Source organism: Lampris incognitus, chromosome 9 (assembly GCF_029633865.1).
Source record: "Lampris incognitus isolate fLamInc1 chromosome 9, fLamInc1.hap2, whole genome shotgun sequence".
In the NCBI taxonomy this organism is placed as follows: Eukaryota; Metazoa; Chordata; class Actinopteri; order Lampriformes; family Lampridae; genus Lampris; species Lampris incognitus.
Window position 1 is genome coordinate 9210252 of NC_079219.1, and position 14332 is coordinate 9224583.

The 14332-nt window shown below is 47.1% G+C and overlaps 2 protein-coding genes across 2 annotated transcripts; one reads left to right on the forward strand and one right to left on the reverse strand.

Annotated features, from left to right (window-relative positions):
* The first annotated feature begins 5548 nt into the window (after nt 1–5548).
* On the forward strand, nt 5549–8849 carry cdc42l (cell division cycle 42, like). The gene is made up of 6 exons (XM_056286021.1): nt 5549–5629; nt 6679–6783; nt 6957–7029; nt 7166–7275; nt 7404–7601; nt 7732–8849. The coding sequence occupies exons 2-6, from the start codon at nt 6679–6681 to the stop codon at nt 7819–7821; spliced, it is 576 nt and encodes a 191-aa protein (XP_056141996.1). The 5' UTR covers nt 5549–5629; the 3' UTR covers nt 7822–8849.
* A 1206-nt stretch (nt 8850–10055) lies between these two features.
* On the reverse strand, nt 10056–13678 carry wnt4b (wingless-type MMTV integration site family, member 4b). Its single transcript, XM_056286114.1, has 8 exons — nt 13590–13678; nt 12905–13058; nt 12552–12636; nt 11664–11795; nt 11378–11520; nt 10902–11042; nt 10353–10515; nt 10056–10225 (listed from the first exon to the last, which is right to left on the reverse strand). Exons 1-8 carry the CDS (start codon nt 13676–13678, stop codon nt 10056–10058), a joined length of 1077 nt encoding a protein of 358 aa, XP_056142089.1.
* Nucleotides 13679–14332: the final 654 nt, after the last annotated feature.

The window sequence follows — 14332 nt, forward strand, 5'->3', positions numbered from 1 at the left end:
ATAGACAGGAGGTTGATCAGCTGGCTCTCTGGTGTGGCCATAACAACCTGGGTAAGACGCTAAACTTCAACCGCAGGCTGTAGAGGGGCAGCACCTCACCTCAGCAAGGGCCCTTTGGCTAAGGACGACATCCCTACTGATAGATCTGGCCCTCCTGCATGCCTGTATGGTACTTCCCATGGTGCCCAGTCCAGCCAACACATTGTGATAGGAGAAGGGAACTCTGATTTCAAATCCACCTGCTGCCTTGTGGGTCGATGCCTCTTTAGGCAAAGGCTAGGGGAAGGTAACTCTGAATTCAAATCCCCAGGCACAGTCTACCCAGCTGTCAGTACCCGGAAAGGGTAAACCAAGGGTAAACCATTCCCCGAGCGCTGCACGGCGGCTGCCCACTGCTCCTAGCTACACAGCTAGGATGGATTAAACGCAGAGAGTGAATTTCATTGTATGTAGTATGTACAAATGATAAATAAAGTGTATTCTACATGTTCAGAACAGTGGAGATGTCAGTGGACTTCAGGAGGAGCCCCCCCCCATCACTGCCCCCCCACCATACTCAACAGCACGGTGTCTACGGTGAAAACCTACAGATTTCTGGGTTCCACAGTGTCCCAGGACCTAAGGTGGGCATCCAACATGGACACAATCATCAAAAAGGCCCAGCAGAGGACGTACTTTCTCCGTCAGCTCAAGAAGTTCAACCTGCCTCAGGAACTGTTGATTCAGTTCTACACCGCAATAATCCAGTCTGTGCACTGCACATCCATCACTGTCTGGTTTGGTTTGGCCACCAAACAGGACAGGGACGGACTACAATGGACAGTTAGGTCTGCAGAGAAAAGCATTGGTGCCAACCTGCCCTCCATTCAGGACTTATACACCTCCAGACTCAGGAAATGGGCAGGCAACATCACTGCAGACCCATCACACCCTGGTCCCAACCTGTTCCAACTCCTCCCCTCTGGTAGGTGCTACAGAGCACTGTGCCCCAAAACAACCAGATATAAAAATGGCTTCTTTCCACGGGCTGTCATTCAAATGAACAATTAACATCATCAATAAATTCAACCATTTTGTATATACTGTACTGTACATTGTACATATACTGGTGTGCTCTGTCTTGTCCATCTACCTCAGACACGTATGTAAGTAACCTGCTAACGTTTATCTCAGCATCTCTGATATATTCTCTGCACCGCTGCACCTTGTCACTTCTTATTTCACCTGTATATAGTCAATCCTTATGTATATAGCTGAGGATTGTTGTGTTGTAGTGTCATTCTATGGTAAGTACACTGAGAGAGCCACGAAACCAGAGTCAATTCCATGTTTGTTCAAACCTACATGGCCAATAAACATGATTCTGAATAGAATAGAATAGAACTGAATAAATATAGAATAGCTTCATTTTCCCAAAGGGAACTTCATATGTAGTAGCTACTTTAAAGCAGATAAACTAACTAGGCTACTAAGTTATAAAAATACATTTTAATAATAATAATAATGATAATAATAATTATAACTTTATCTATATAGCGCTTTTCTAAAACAATGTTACAAAGTACTTTACAAAGAAATAAAACCAGACAAGGCAAAAATAAGAGTAAGCCCAAATAAGTAAGAGTAAAAATAAAAACAGTATAAATAAATGTAAAAAAAAATCAAACACTGTTAAAAGCTTTCATAAAAAGAAAAGTTTAAGACGACATTTGGTTTCTCTTCCGCTTCCGGTGTGGGAAGATGGCGGCGCGAATTCACGTTTGCAGCGGCCTCACCCAGTACCGGTGTGAATAAATGAGTTGAATTTGAATAACTGATCGTACCCCTGTGTTCAATGTTAGGTTTGTGTACGTTTATTGTGTTCTTATTGTAATGTCTTCTATGTCTGTTCTTTGTCCATGAAGTGTCTGTCCACGTCTTCGTTTGACGGCTGGGAGAGCGTGGCCTGCACGTCCTGTGGGCCCAGGGACCACGGGCTTGCCCAGAGCTGTGCCCGAAAAGGAAACACCGAGGGCGGTCTGACAGGACACAGAGATGGGGCAGGCTAAGCTAACTGCTAGCCCATGCAGACGGGCAATTCCGACAGTCATCCTGACGTTCGTTCTCTTGGACAATTAGTTTTTTTTTGTTTTTTTTTTGTAGTTTGATATGTGTAAGATTCGACTTAGAGACGAGAGAGACATTGGTTGTGAACGAACTCTTTACTTAGAACTTAGCAATCTAGGACACTCAGCCATCAGGCTCCATCTGCATTTCTTCCAGTTCGGCTCATACTTAAGATTACTTCCTGGTCTCGTCTCGCGAGAGCCCCCCCCCATCAAAGGCTAACCAGAGAGCATGCGCATTAACGTAAGTCCCAATACATGACAATATGTGTTCTTGTAATTTTTAGATATGTGTTTTTGTCTTTGTGTTGCACTGCTGTGGGCTGGGGGAAACGATATTTTGTTTCATTTCATGTAAATGACAAATAAAGTGTTCCTGATTTGGCTTAGTTGGACAGGAAGGGCGTTCCATAGTGCGGGGGCTCTAACAGCAAAAGTCCAATCAGCCTTTGTAACAAACCAAGACATGGGAATAACCAGAAGAGCTCCATCTGCAGATCTTAATGGTCGAGGGGTCATATACCAGGTCAATAAATCACAAATCTATGTAGGAGCAAGACCATTTAAAGCCTTAAAACTGAGCAATACATTTTTAAAATCAATTCGAAATATAACGGGGAGCCAGTGTAGGGAGGAAAGCACAGGAGTGATATGGTCATGCCTCTTTTTCCTGGTAATGAGGTACGCAGCAGTGTTTTGTACCAACTGGAGATGGTGGAGGGAGCCCTTGCTGATACCAGAATAAAGTGGATTACAATAGTCAAGCCAAGTGAATACTGGGATGGCATCCAGCACTTTACCTGTGCCCCTGTCCATAGGGTTAGTGGTTGTGTCAGGAAAGGCATCCTATGTAAAATTTTGCTAAACCATTATGCGGATTAACAAGACCATACCAGATCAGTCAAGGCCTGGGTTAACAACGACCGCCGTCGGTGCTGTGCCCTCACAGGGTACCAATGGAAACTATCAAATCCTCTGTGGCGACCCCTGGGAAACAAGGAACAAGCTGAAAGAAGAGGACAGAGACAATAGTCAAGCAAAGAATAGATGAAAGCATGTACAACTTTTTGCAGATCGGCAATTGATAAAAATGACCTAATTTTGGAGATTAGCTTGAGCCGGAGAAAGCATGACTGAACAACATGTTTGGTTTGATTATCAAAATCGAGATTAGCATCGAATATTTCCCCAAGATTCCTAGCAGCCTGCTTAAGACTACCTGACAGACCACCAAGATTAGTAACATAAGGGCTGATGGAATTTTTGGGACTGAACAGAGTGACCCCAGACTCATCATTAAATTTGAGAAAAATGTTGGACATCCAGGATTTAATCAGATTTGCTAGGGCGCTAGCATCTGTGGGTTTTAGTGGGATGTATAACTGAGTGTCACCAGTATAAAAATGGTAAAGCACATCGTGATTTTGAATGACCTGGCCAAGGGGCAGCATGTATATAGAAAAGAGAGGGGGACCAAGAAGTGAGCCTTGAGGGACACTGTTACACCCCTGCCCAGTCTGTCATCCAAGGTGGTGCCTGAGAGGGCGGAGCCAGTGAAGTGGTGCTGATTGCTGCCCTGATTGCAGACGGGCAGCACCTGAGGTCTTCCCCTACTGTCTCCTGTAAAAGCTCACAAGTCCATGGACATGGAGAGGCCTCCTCACATTTTTGAATGCTGTTTGTTTGATTTTTGGTAAACTTCTTAGTTAACCTTTGCCTGGCACTCACGCTTATGTTCTAGATCCCATTTTTGATTTTGGGGTTAGTACCCCCCTTTCATTTTTATTTGGTTTTGCCAGGCAGGGTGGTGAGTATTGTTTCCCTTGTCTGTTTGTGTTTAGTGTATTCATTTTTAGTCATAGTTTGCCCTTATCGCCACCCTGCCTTAGTTATTCATGAGCTTTGGCCAAGACTGTAATAAACCCATAATCATATGGTAAAAGTGACTCTGAACCGTTTTCTTCAGTGGCTTTCTTATGGTACAGCTCTTGCAGCACTTTTTGGATCTTTTGGATCTTTTGGTCTTAGTTCAGCCGTAACAGACACCACAAATCAACTGAGCCATCGAGGAAGTAGAGTTACCCAGAACAACAGAAAAAGTTCTGTTGGTGAGGTAAGATCGTAATAAGCTAAGAGCTGAGCCCTTGATGCCAACCCAAGTCTCAAAGCGATGTAAGAGGATGTTGTGATCAACTGTGTCAAATGCAGCACTTAAGTCTAAAAGAAATAAAATTGAGCAGTCACCTCTGTCTGCAGTCAGCAGTAGGTCATCAGTGACCTTAACTAGAGCTGTCTCTGCACTATGAAGTGCTCTAAAACCAGACTGGAAACGGTTAAAAACACTAAGTGTTGATAAAAGAAATCAGTTGAGAAGATATTACTCTCTCCAGAAACTTAGATAGAAAAGACAATTTGGAGATTGGTCTGTAGTTACTTAGGGACAGAGAATCTAAATGAGGTTTCTTCAGCAATGGGAGAACAATAAATGGCATGCTTAAAACTGTCTGGAAAAGACAGTTATTGTACTATAACGTTAAACTTATAGTTATAATTATTATACATAAATTATAATTATACTAACAAAGTGTATTAATATACTCGCACCATTTTACTGTTGATACTAAAATGTCATACTATATTAATAGTAGCACTAATAGTAAACCCTTCTCATCTTTACTCACTAGTAGGTACCTTGTGAAGTCTTGTAGATAGAACAGTGCCCCCCCCCCTCAGGTATCACCAGCACAAGCTTTCTATTCTGCAGTTAATTATACTTGTTGTGTTAGATGGACTATTTAATCAGATATTCTGACTAGCACAAAACTGGTGCTGGACAACACAATGAGTGGACTTCCTTACTTGCACAAAACTGGTCTCCAAGTTGGTAATTTAGTACAGCTAAAGGGACGTACTCTAAACATCACCAACTTTATGAAATAAGTATGAGTGCAATGAGTAAGTGCAATGTAAAATGTTGTGTATATATATCACACTTCCCAAATATTGTACAACTACACTGTATTCGATTTCCTGGGTTGTCTCGAACCTAACTATTGTCCTTTTTTAGCGTTTCAAATATTTACATGTATTTATTTGGCTTTATAATGTTTGTTTATTTGCATTTTGTCACCGTCGACAGTGGCAGTATTTTGCTAGTGAGTCTGATTCTGTATCGTCCTGTCTGAGGAAATGAGTCGCCACAGTCTGGTGCTCCTGTACACCTCCATACACACTCACGCATTCGCACATGGGCCCACAGACACTATCACACGCTACAAACCTACATATATGGTATACTACACGGGGGGAGGGGGAGTACGGACGGGCAGAGCTCCGGCGGCAGGGACGAAGGCGCGGGTTCAGGGGCCAGGCCGGGTCGTACGGAAACCGCCCGGTGGGTGTCAGTGCTGCCGGTTGCGCGACGGCGAGCGTGACGCGTCTTTTCTGCGCCTGCGCGAGAAAAACAACAACCCGACTCCCGAACCCGGATGTAACCAACGCCTAACCTGCCTCGGAAAGAAAGGGTGAGTAAGACTTCCAGCGACAGTCGGAGTCGACGAAGTTGTCGTTTTAACGTATATACGTGATATATGTCGGCGTCGTGAACGTAGTCGATCAACAAAACCGAGTGCCGTTTGTGTGCCCTTGTTCTGCCAATGTACCCGAACTCGCCTACTTTGCCGACAAGCTAATACGGCTCGGCTAACGTTCACGGTAGTGGAGCGGCTGTGCTCGCTAGCAGCCGTACGTCCGTTCCCCCAGGCTGCACACCGTCTCCCCTTTCGTCGTCAGGCCGTTAATTGTAACCCGCCGACGCCGCTATAGCCCGCTCCCATCTCGCCCCCTCTCCGCTTCGTCTAACCAACGTATTGTGCGGCGTCCCGTGAATCGGCGCAACGCCGCGTTTTCCGGCTCGATGGCCGGTTTCACATTGGACCCAATTTGTTTTTGTTTTTGTGTGTGTGTGTGTGTTATACTAAATCAAGCCGGAATTTACAGGGGTACATAAATGTAAGAGAGAAAAAAATATGATTTTTTTTTATTGAAGGAGTCCCAATTCTTGCGTTAATCCGACTTGACTGCGTCGCCGGGCCGAAGCGTCGCCCTGCTCGAGACCGATGGGGTTGGAGTGGGGCCCGTGCCGTCCTCCGCCCGCATAGCTCTGCTTTACGTCATAACTATGCGGAAGTGAGGGTCCCCCCCCCCCCGCCGCCACTGTCATCAATACTGATCTCGCGTGTAATAACAAGCCTGGCAAGTGTGCGCGTTTGGGAAGATTCGTCCATATCGCCGCCAGTTGTCTCAAGTTTTCCCTCATCCGGTTGTCTTGCGAGAGCCGCACGTTTCTCGGAAGGGCTCTCGCCGCCTGGTTTGCCTCGGTGATTTCCAGTACACCGTTACAAGGCCTGTTGGTGTTTGGTTATCCCCCCCCCTTACTTGTCTCACAGTTGCGGTTAACGTGGTACCTCTGGGGAAACGGTGTTCAAAATGTCGTGTGTTACTTCCTCTCTTCCTGGGTACATGTCTGCGGCTGCCGTGCTGCCGCCTCTCATGCTCTTTTCCCTCCTTGTAGATGCAGACCATAAAATGTGTAGTGGTCGGGGACGGGGCAGTAGGAAAGACCTGCCTACTGATTTCCTACACAACCAACAAGTTCCCCTCGGAATATGTGCCTACGGTGAGATGAACGCCTTTACAAGTGCTTTTGTCAAGTTGAATGTGTTCAATAAGTAGCTTCTGGGGCTTTTGACCTGCTGCAGCACTCTTTTTAATGTGTATATGGTTAATGTGAACATGTAGCCGCAGGCACCATTTTAATGTCTGATATGTTTGTGTGTTTTGTGTCAAAAGGTTTTTGATAATTATGCGGTGACGGTTATGATTGGGGGAGAGCCCTACACACTTGGCCTTTTTGACACAGCGGGTAAGGAGAATATCTCTGGGTCTCTTGTCTCCCTTTCTCTCTCACTCTTTTTTCTTTGCCAGATTTTAAACTCATTAAATCCAGTCCAATTGAAAAATGTCGTCCTCCCCCTATTCTTTCCGATCGGCTATTTCAGGTCAGGAGGATTACGATAGACTGCGCCCTCTCAGCTACCCGCAGACAGATGTATTTCTTGTATGCTTCTCGGTCGTCTCCCCCTCATCCTTTGAGAATGTCCGGGAGAAGGTTAGTATTTTAATGGCCCTGCAGTTCAGCTTACATTTGTATTTCGGTAAAATTGTGACGTCTTGCGTTATTTTGAATGAAGGGCACGGAACAAGAATAAAATTCCATGGTTTATTTCTCTTTTTCAGTGGGTTCCTGAGATCTCCCACCACTGCCCACGAACACCCTTTTTACTAGTGGGAACTCAGGTAGACCTGAGGGATGATAGCAACATGGTTGAGAAACTGGCCAAGAACAAACAGCGCCCCCTGTCTCCTGAGAGTGGAGACAAGCTGGCCCGAGACCTCAGGGCTGTCAAATATGTAGAGTGCTCTGCTCTCACACAGGTATGGAGCCGTGTTTGATTTCATCGGTGAAAAGCAAGATGGCACATCTTGAAATGAGGAATATTAACATGCTTTATTCCCCATTTCTCTCTCCCTCTCTCTCTTTTCTTCATGTGTCGTCCCTTTACAGAGGGGGCTGAAGAATGTGTTTGATGAGGCCATTCTGGCAGCGTTGGAACCTCCTGAGACTAAACCCAAGAAACGCTGCATTCTGTTATAGGTGGGGAATCGGAGCAAGGGATGAAAAGGAGAAAGAAACAGGTGGGGTGACAACAAATCGTGAGAGATGGATCAATGGCCTTCATGAAAAAGGATTAAAAAACAAAGCTGTAGGGAGATGAAGTGGCATTGAAACATGTACAGTACTCCAGCACATGAACACTGATTGTGCCTTATTAGTATGAGTTGGGAGAAGAAGAGGGAAGGAAAAGGATTTCCCTCGTGTAGCGAATGCAGTAGGAGGAGCACTCCACTTTCCACTTTTCTCCTTTTCATAAATCTTAGAAACGCAGTGTTTTCCCTTCAGTACTTAGGTGGGGCGGGCCCCCCTTGCCTGTCACCATTGACACCCTCCCCCCTTTAAAAAAGATATAGTTATATGGGTGCAGTTGGCCCCCTTTTGTGTTTTGCCTGCTTTTTGTGCCTTTTGGGGATTTTGTGTCCATCTTAAGGAAATGCAAACTGGGAAAACACATTAGTAACACTTAACACGAAGTTGCTCAGTGTACAGTGTTCTCACACATTTAAAGAGCAGCTTAATGCTACGTGTTACTATGCTTGTTTAGTTTTTTTTTTTTTACCATGTTTTGAGTTGGGGATGAAGAAAGCGCAGGAGATTTACTATCACTCTAGTCCAGGGGTAGCTGTAGTTACCAGTTACTTTCTTCCGACTCCCAGTGAATTATGGGAAGACCAAGTGCATTGTCACCAATTTGCCTTGAACTGAATTTATTATATACATTTTTTTTTCCTGTATGTTGTATTAATTCTATGACTATTATTTTGGGAAATTTTTAGAAGTTATTCATTTTGAAACTTGAGGTTTTTTTTTTTTTTTTTTCATCCAGATTTCCTTTTTTCTCCATTGCTAGACTACCAATTTTGAGTGATTGACCATATAACAAATTAAGCTGTAATATTTTGAATAGATCCTTATGTTGATAGAGATAATGAAATGATAACCTTTCTCAGTAAACTTCTGGCTGTTTATAATCACAGAATGTTTGTAATAAAATGTTTGAACTGACATTATGAAAACAAGATTATCTTCTCTTTTTGGGAAATGGGGCTTGTGTGTGTGTGGGGGGGGGGTGAATGCAGACCGTAGTATAAATACGAGAATGAGTTTACTTGACCAGATATATTTTGCAGCAAGATGCTTCATTGTACTATTTCTTGCTAGCCTTCAAGAATATTAAGTAACCTCTCTTGTAACCCTTCAACTGTAGGACCCCCCTCGAAAACGAGATGGTTCATCTCGAGGGGTATATCCTATTGAGTAAACTTGCATCATCAGTGTCACAAACTATGGCAGTACCGTGGGCATGTTCTGTCAGGTAGGTGTTCAAGAAAAAAAAAACACGTCCGGTCTTTTATGGCAAACCACTACATTTAATCATGGTCCCCAGAACACCCTACAAACACTGGTTTTGCAGTAACACACATCGCTAAAAGTTTCACTCGAGGGTGAGGGACAAGACACGAGACAGACGTGAGACAAGACAGACGATGTAAGTCGGTTATTCCTGCTGTTTCAGGCGTCAGCGAGGGAATCGGAAATGGAGCGAGAGCTCGGAATGCCACATATACAAACAAGTAAGCCAGAGCAGAGGCGAAAATACTTAAATACAGTAAATGTACAGAGACTTGTTAGCCTATGACAGTCAGCTCGAACCGTAGACGTGCATAAAAACGAGTTAAGTGCTCGAACGTTCCCCTGTTAGTTATGGTTAACTTCAGCTTTACAAGCTTTGTCAGTTCATAGAGAGATTTACCAGCTGTGTCTGCATGCATGCATGCACACATTCATGAGCATGCACTCGCTTGCCTGTTTTTTGTTTTTTTTTACCTGCCTCGGTGTAAATGAATTTGTGGGTTAAGTGTACAAGCGGTGGGTTTCGTAAGTACATCCATTACTGTTTATGCTTCATCATTGGTTCCTGGCTCTAACATTTGCCCTATATGCTGCAAGGTTAGCAGAAGAATCTAGCGCTTAGCCCAGGCCTTTCTGACACAGCATAAAAACGAGTTAAATCAGCTATGAGCCAACTCTCAGCCCGTGGTTAAGAGGACCCTAGGCTAAAAAAAAAAAAGAGGTTCAGAAACACCGTAGTGTCCTGGTGATTTTTTTTTTTTTTTTTGCGTAGTGTTCAGGAGTGTCCGTCAGGTGGTTTGTTCGCCGCTGAGGCCGCCGTTCGCCGTGGTCGGTAAGCGGGGTCCTGTTTTCGGATGCTTTCATACTCTGCAGGTGTGGATGGTGACCGTGTTCTTGCACTGCTGGCAGCGGACCGAGCAGCACCAGGAGAACTTGCACGAGCAGCGCTGCACGACTTCAGCCCGACCCGCGCGGTACCCCGGCCCGCAGCACACCAGCTCACAGCCGTCCGGCGCCAGCCGAGAGGTGCCTAGGAGGGGAGAGATGAGCTTGACTGACAAATTGATGGATGCGGATTGGATCTTTTACTGTGAGGCATGGTCGTGCTTATGTGTGTGGATTCGGGGAGTGGGGGGGTGGGGGTGTATTGCTCTCACCATTGCACCGCCTTCCAGCGGTTCCGGGAATACCGTTGTCCGGGTCGAGGAGACAGAAATCGGGAGAGGCAGCAAGGTACACCAGGTCTCTAGCAGCGGGGGGTTTGACCTGAGGGTCACGAGGCAGCAGCGCCGTCCTGGACCCTATACGAGTCAGGCGGACCTGGGGGGGGGGGCGACGACGACATGAAAGGTCAAAGAGGCTCACAGGTTCCCACTGAAGGCTGTTATTAGAGCTTATGAATAGCGGCGCATTTTAGCCAAAGTACAACTTCTCTTTAACACTCCTAAAAGTTCGCAAGTTGAAACCAGATAAACATCAGTGCAGAACCACGCCAGGCTGCTGCAGGAGCCGGGGGCGAGGTTAAGGCCTGTACTAGAAGAGAGAATGTGGTGCCTGCATGTGGACGGGGGGGGGGTGTATTACACCTTAAAGGGCTCCAGGTGAGGCATCTAGGCTCAGATTCGACGCCCCTGGAAAATGTTTTCTCTACCTTTTATTGAGCTGTGTAAGAGAGACAACAAGAAGGAGAAGCGGTCCTCCGGTACCTCGGTAGCTCCGTCGAAGCGTTCCTTGAGCACGGAGCCGACACGCCTGAACGGCGGCATGACCTTCCAGCAAGTCCTCAGCTCGCAGGAGCCCGAGACGCCGTGACATTTGCACTCCACCTGCATGTTGTGCAGGATGGCCTGGGGGGCGAGGGGGGGGATGGGATGGGATGGCGGGGTGGCGAGCAGAGGACAAGAGACGACACAGGAGCAGAGGGAGGAAGCCCAACAACGAAGAGACAGTTTAGAGAAGAAGGGACCTAACGCGGCCTCCTCGCTTGTAAATTTGCGACGAGGCGGTAAAATTATCGGCGGCGTCTCGCCCCGACACATCAGCACATTGCCGTACTACATTCACTTCCCCTTTATCCTACACACAGACGGCTCATGTTCATCCTCCACAATTCCTGTGTACAACACTTGCCGGATAAATATAAGTCGATCGATCGAGTGATGTCGTCAGAGTGCATTATCACCTTCCTGCCGGCTTCATTGTTGTGGATATTCATGAGAGGTCGTCCCGTCGACAGCCCTTTGGCACGCTCCGGCTCGTCCACGAAGGTTTGGGAGAAGGCCACGCCATAGGACAAGTTGTCGCTACACCCCGACCACTGGAACCCTGGGTCAGGGGTAAAAAAAGGCAGGGGGCTGATAAAGACACACGTCTGCATGAATCCTATCCTGACGCTGAAACGAAAGCGTCTCCCGGCAGATCTAATCAATGGCCGTTATTAAATCTCCGAGGTGTCTCTCCAGGCTCACCCTCAGGGCTGACCCCTCTGACCTTCCTGTCGCAGCCACACCGCTCCAGCTCCCCCCGACTGCAGGCTCGCGTCACGGCCACCGCCACGGCTGCAGAGGACAAAGCGTGCACAAAGGCTGCCTCTCGTGTGCCTGAGTAAAATAAAAAGGTGAACATGCCGTATTAAAGAAAATTGTGATCCAAAGTTCTGGTTCTGGTTCTGAGTTAACAGCACATCCAGATATTTGCACTGCAAAAATTGTATATCTGACCAAGCCTGACGGTCTTAAAATCACACAGAAATGCCCCCCCCCCTTTTTTTCTCCCCAGTTGTATCTGGCCAATTACCCCCCTCTGCTGATCCGGGGAGGGCTGCAGACTACCACATGCCTCCTCCGATACACTCGGAGTCGCCAGCCGCTTCTCTTCACCTGACTGTGAGGAGTTTCACCAGGGGGGACGTAGCATGTGGGAGGATCACGCTAACCCCCCCGAACAGGCGCCCTGACCTACCAGAGGAGGCGCTAGTGCAGCGACCAGGACACATGCCCACATCCGGCTTCCCACCCGCAGACACGGCCAATTGTGTCTGTAGGGACGCCCGACCAAGCCGGAGGCAACACGGGGATTCGAACCGGCGATCCCCGTGCTGGTAGGCAACGGAATAGACCGCCACGCCACCCGGACGCCCCAAAAATATCTTTTCTCATTGCATGATTGTCTTTCAAGTAACCAGATGACACCTTGTGTCAGGAAATCTCCCCCAGTGGGGATATCCTACCGCAGCGGCAGATTATTTGGCTGGTTTTGGGGACGTTACTACATGAGTGTGCTAACTTTTGTCTCCATTTTGACATGACAGTTTTTGCAGCGATGTGAGACCGTTGCCGTAATCCGGAGGGCCCTACCTTGGTTCATGACTCTGCCGAACACGTTCACGCCACGTGGGGTGGTAGAGCAGTTCCAGCGGCGATTACTGAACTGGTGCTGGCACTACATAGACAAGGACGAGATGGACGGAGCACGGCAGCGAGTCACACGACTCTTCAGATCCCTTCTGGTTCAGTAACACAACAGTCAAATCTGATGAAACTATTGATAGCGATGACGCTGTTATTAATAGCGATGCTGAGAATGATATTATTAGATGTGATGGCGGTGAGGCTTACAAAGAGGGGAATGGTGATGATGATGATGATGATGAGGGTGATAGGGATGAAGATGGTCATGACCCTGCCACTTTTCTGTTCTACAGCCATACCTCCTCTATGACCATCTCTGCTGCCTTGCGTATGGACACCATGACCTCCCCCCGCGCCCTGCACACCCCCACCTGCCCCGGGGACAGCCCCCTCAGCCGACCACACGGGGCAGCGCCGGATATGGGCCTTGAGCGCGGCAGCCTCGCTAGGGAGCTGAAGGACACAAAGCGAAGGGGATTTATACTGTTACTCATAGTAGGTCATTTGTGTGTGTGTGTGTGTGTGTGTGTGTGTGTGAGAACGTGGTAAAAAGGGGGGATTTATAATAATATAATAGAGTAGAGGAAGAAGGAGAAAGGCAAGAAGAGTAAGATGAACAGAGAAAGCACCTGGGAAAGAAAGAGGGTGAAGCGGTAATGATGGGGTAAGTTTAAGAAAGAGCGAGAGACAGAGAGCGAGACAGACAGATGTAGAGAGAGAGAGAGGGAGTGAGAGACAGACGGAGAGGAAATGAGGGAAGAACCCCCAGACAATGGAGACGGAGACGGTAAAGTTAAGAGAGCGAGAGAAAAGAGAAAAGGTCACCACGAGAGAGAGAGAGAGAGAGAGAGAGAGAGAGAGAGACAAAGAAGGGAAAGAGGAGAGCGGCCGAAAGAGATTTAGGGTCACGTCACCATCTTTTAAAAGTTATAGCATGTCAAACAAACTCCCTCCTTCTCTTCCTCCCCTGCAAGCCAGACTTACAGCCAGTTGGTTGCCATGGTGGGGTGGGTTGCCCATAGCAACAACAGGAGGAGTGGTGCCGTGAGATTGACAGCGGAGACAGTTGGCATCAGACTGTCTTGTCTGTCCGTCTCCGTGCGTCAGGCTGGGTCCGTGGACAGCGGGCTGCCCGTTTCCACACTCACACTGCGCCGTCCATCAGTCGGCCTGCTCGAGTGCGGGTCTATGTCTCCGGTCCACAGGCCGGGGGTGATCCCCGCATATCTGTGGACGGGAAGAGACCACTGATGAGGGACAAAAACAAAATGTTTTGAAACTTGATCACGGCTAAGCTCTTCCCGCTGTTGGGGCACAACAGTTTTTCCATATCAAACTTACACGCTGATCCTGAAAAAATGGCCGCCGGCAGGTTTTGCAACGGATTTGAAAGGTTCGGGTGTGTGAAACCAGAAGTGAGCCTAGCGTTTCCTGAAGAGACTGCCCAGACTGTCCGGTACTGACAGTCAGAAGCTGTTTAATACAGTAGCAGAGATTGCTCATTATAGATTGTGGGGGGGGGATCTTCTATTGTCCAATTATCACATCTTTCTAGGACATCGATAAAATAGTTTCTCACCGTTTGGCTTATTATCATTTAATTTAGCTTATTATGGCATATTATTGGGAAAAAGATTTCTCTTTCCTTCTCCCATCGCCCTTTATTTTATAGGATAGTGACAAAATAGTGTCTTACCAGTTCCTGTCCTGCGATATCCAGTCGTCCT

Excerpts from the sequence above, each read along its gene's own strand:
- wnt4b (XM_056286114.1), bottom strand. The coding sequence starts at position 13,678 with ATGCCAACTGTCTCCGCTGTCAATCTCACGGCACCACTCCTCCTGTTG. Across the intron at positions 12,637-12,904 it reads CAGAGATGGTCATAGAGGAG|TGCCAGCACCAGTTCAGTAA; the intron begins GTATGGCTGTAG and ends TTGTCTATGTAG. Across the intron at positions 10,516-10,901 it reads GCTTCGACGGAGCTACCGAG|GTCCGCCTGACTCGTATAGG; the intron begins GTACCGGAGGAC and ends CCCCCCCCCCAG.
- cdc42l (XM_056286021.1), top strand. The coding sequence starts at position 6,679 with ATGCAGACCATAAAATGTGTAGTGGTCGGGGACGGGGCAGTAGGAAAG. Across the intron at positions 7,276-7,403 it reads TTGAGAATGTCCGGGAGAAG|TGGGTTCCTGAGATCTCCCA; the intron begins GTTAGTATTTTA and ends TCTCTTTTTCAG. Across the intron at positions 7,602-7,731 it reads AGTGCTCTGCTCTCACACAG|AGGGGGCTGAAGAATGTGTT; the intron begins GTATGGAGCCGT and ends GTCCCTTTACAG.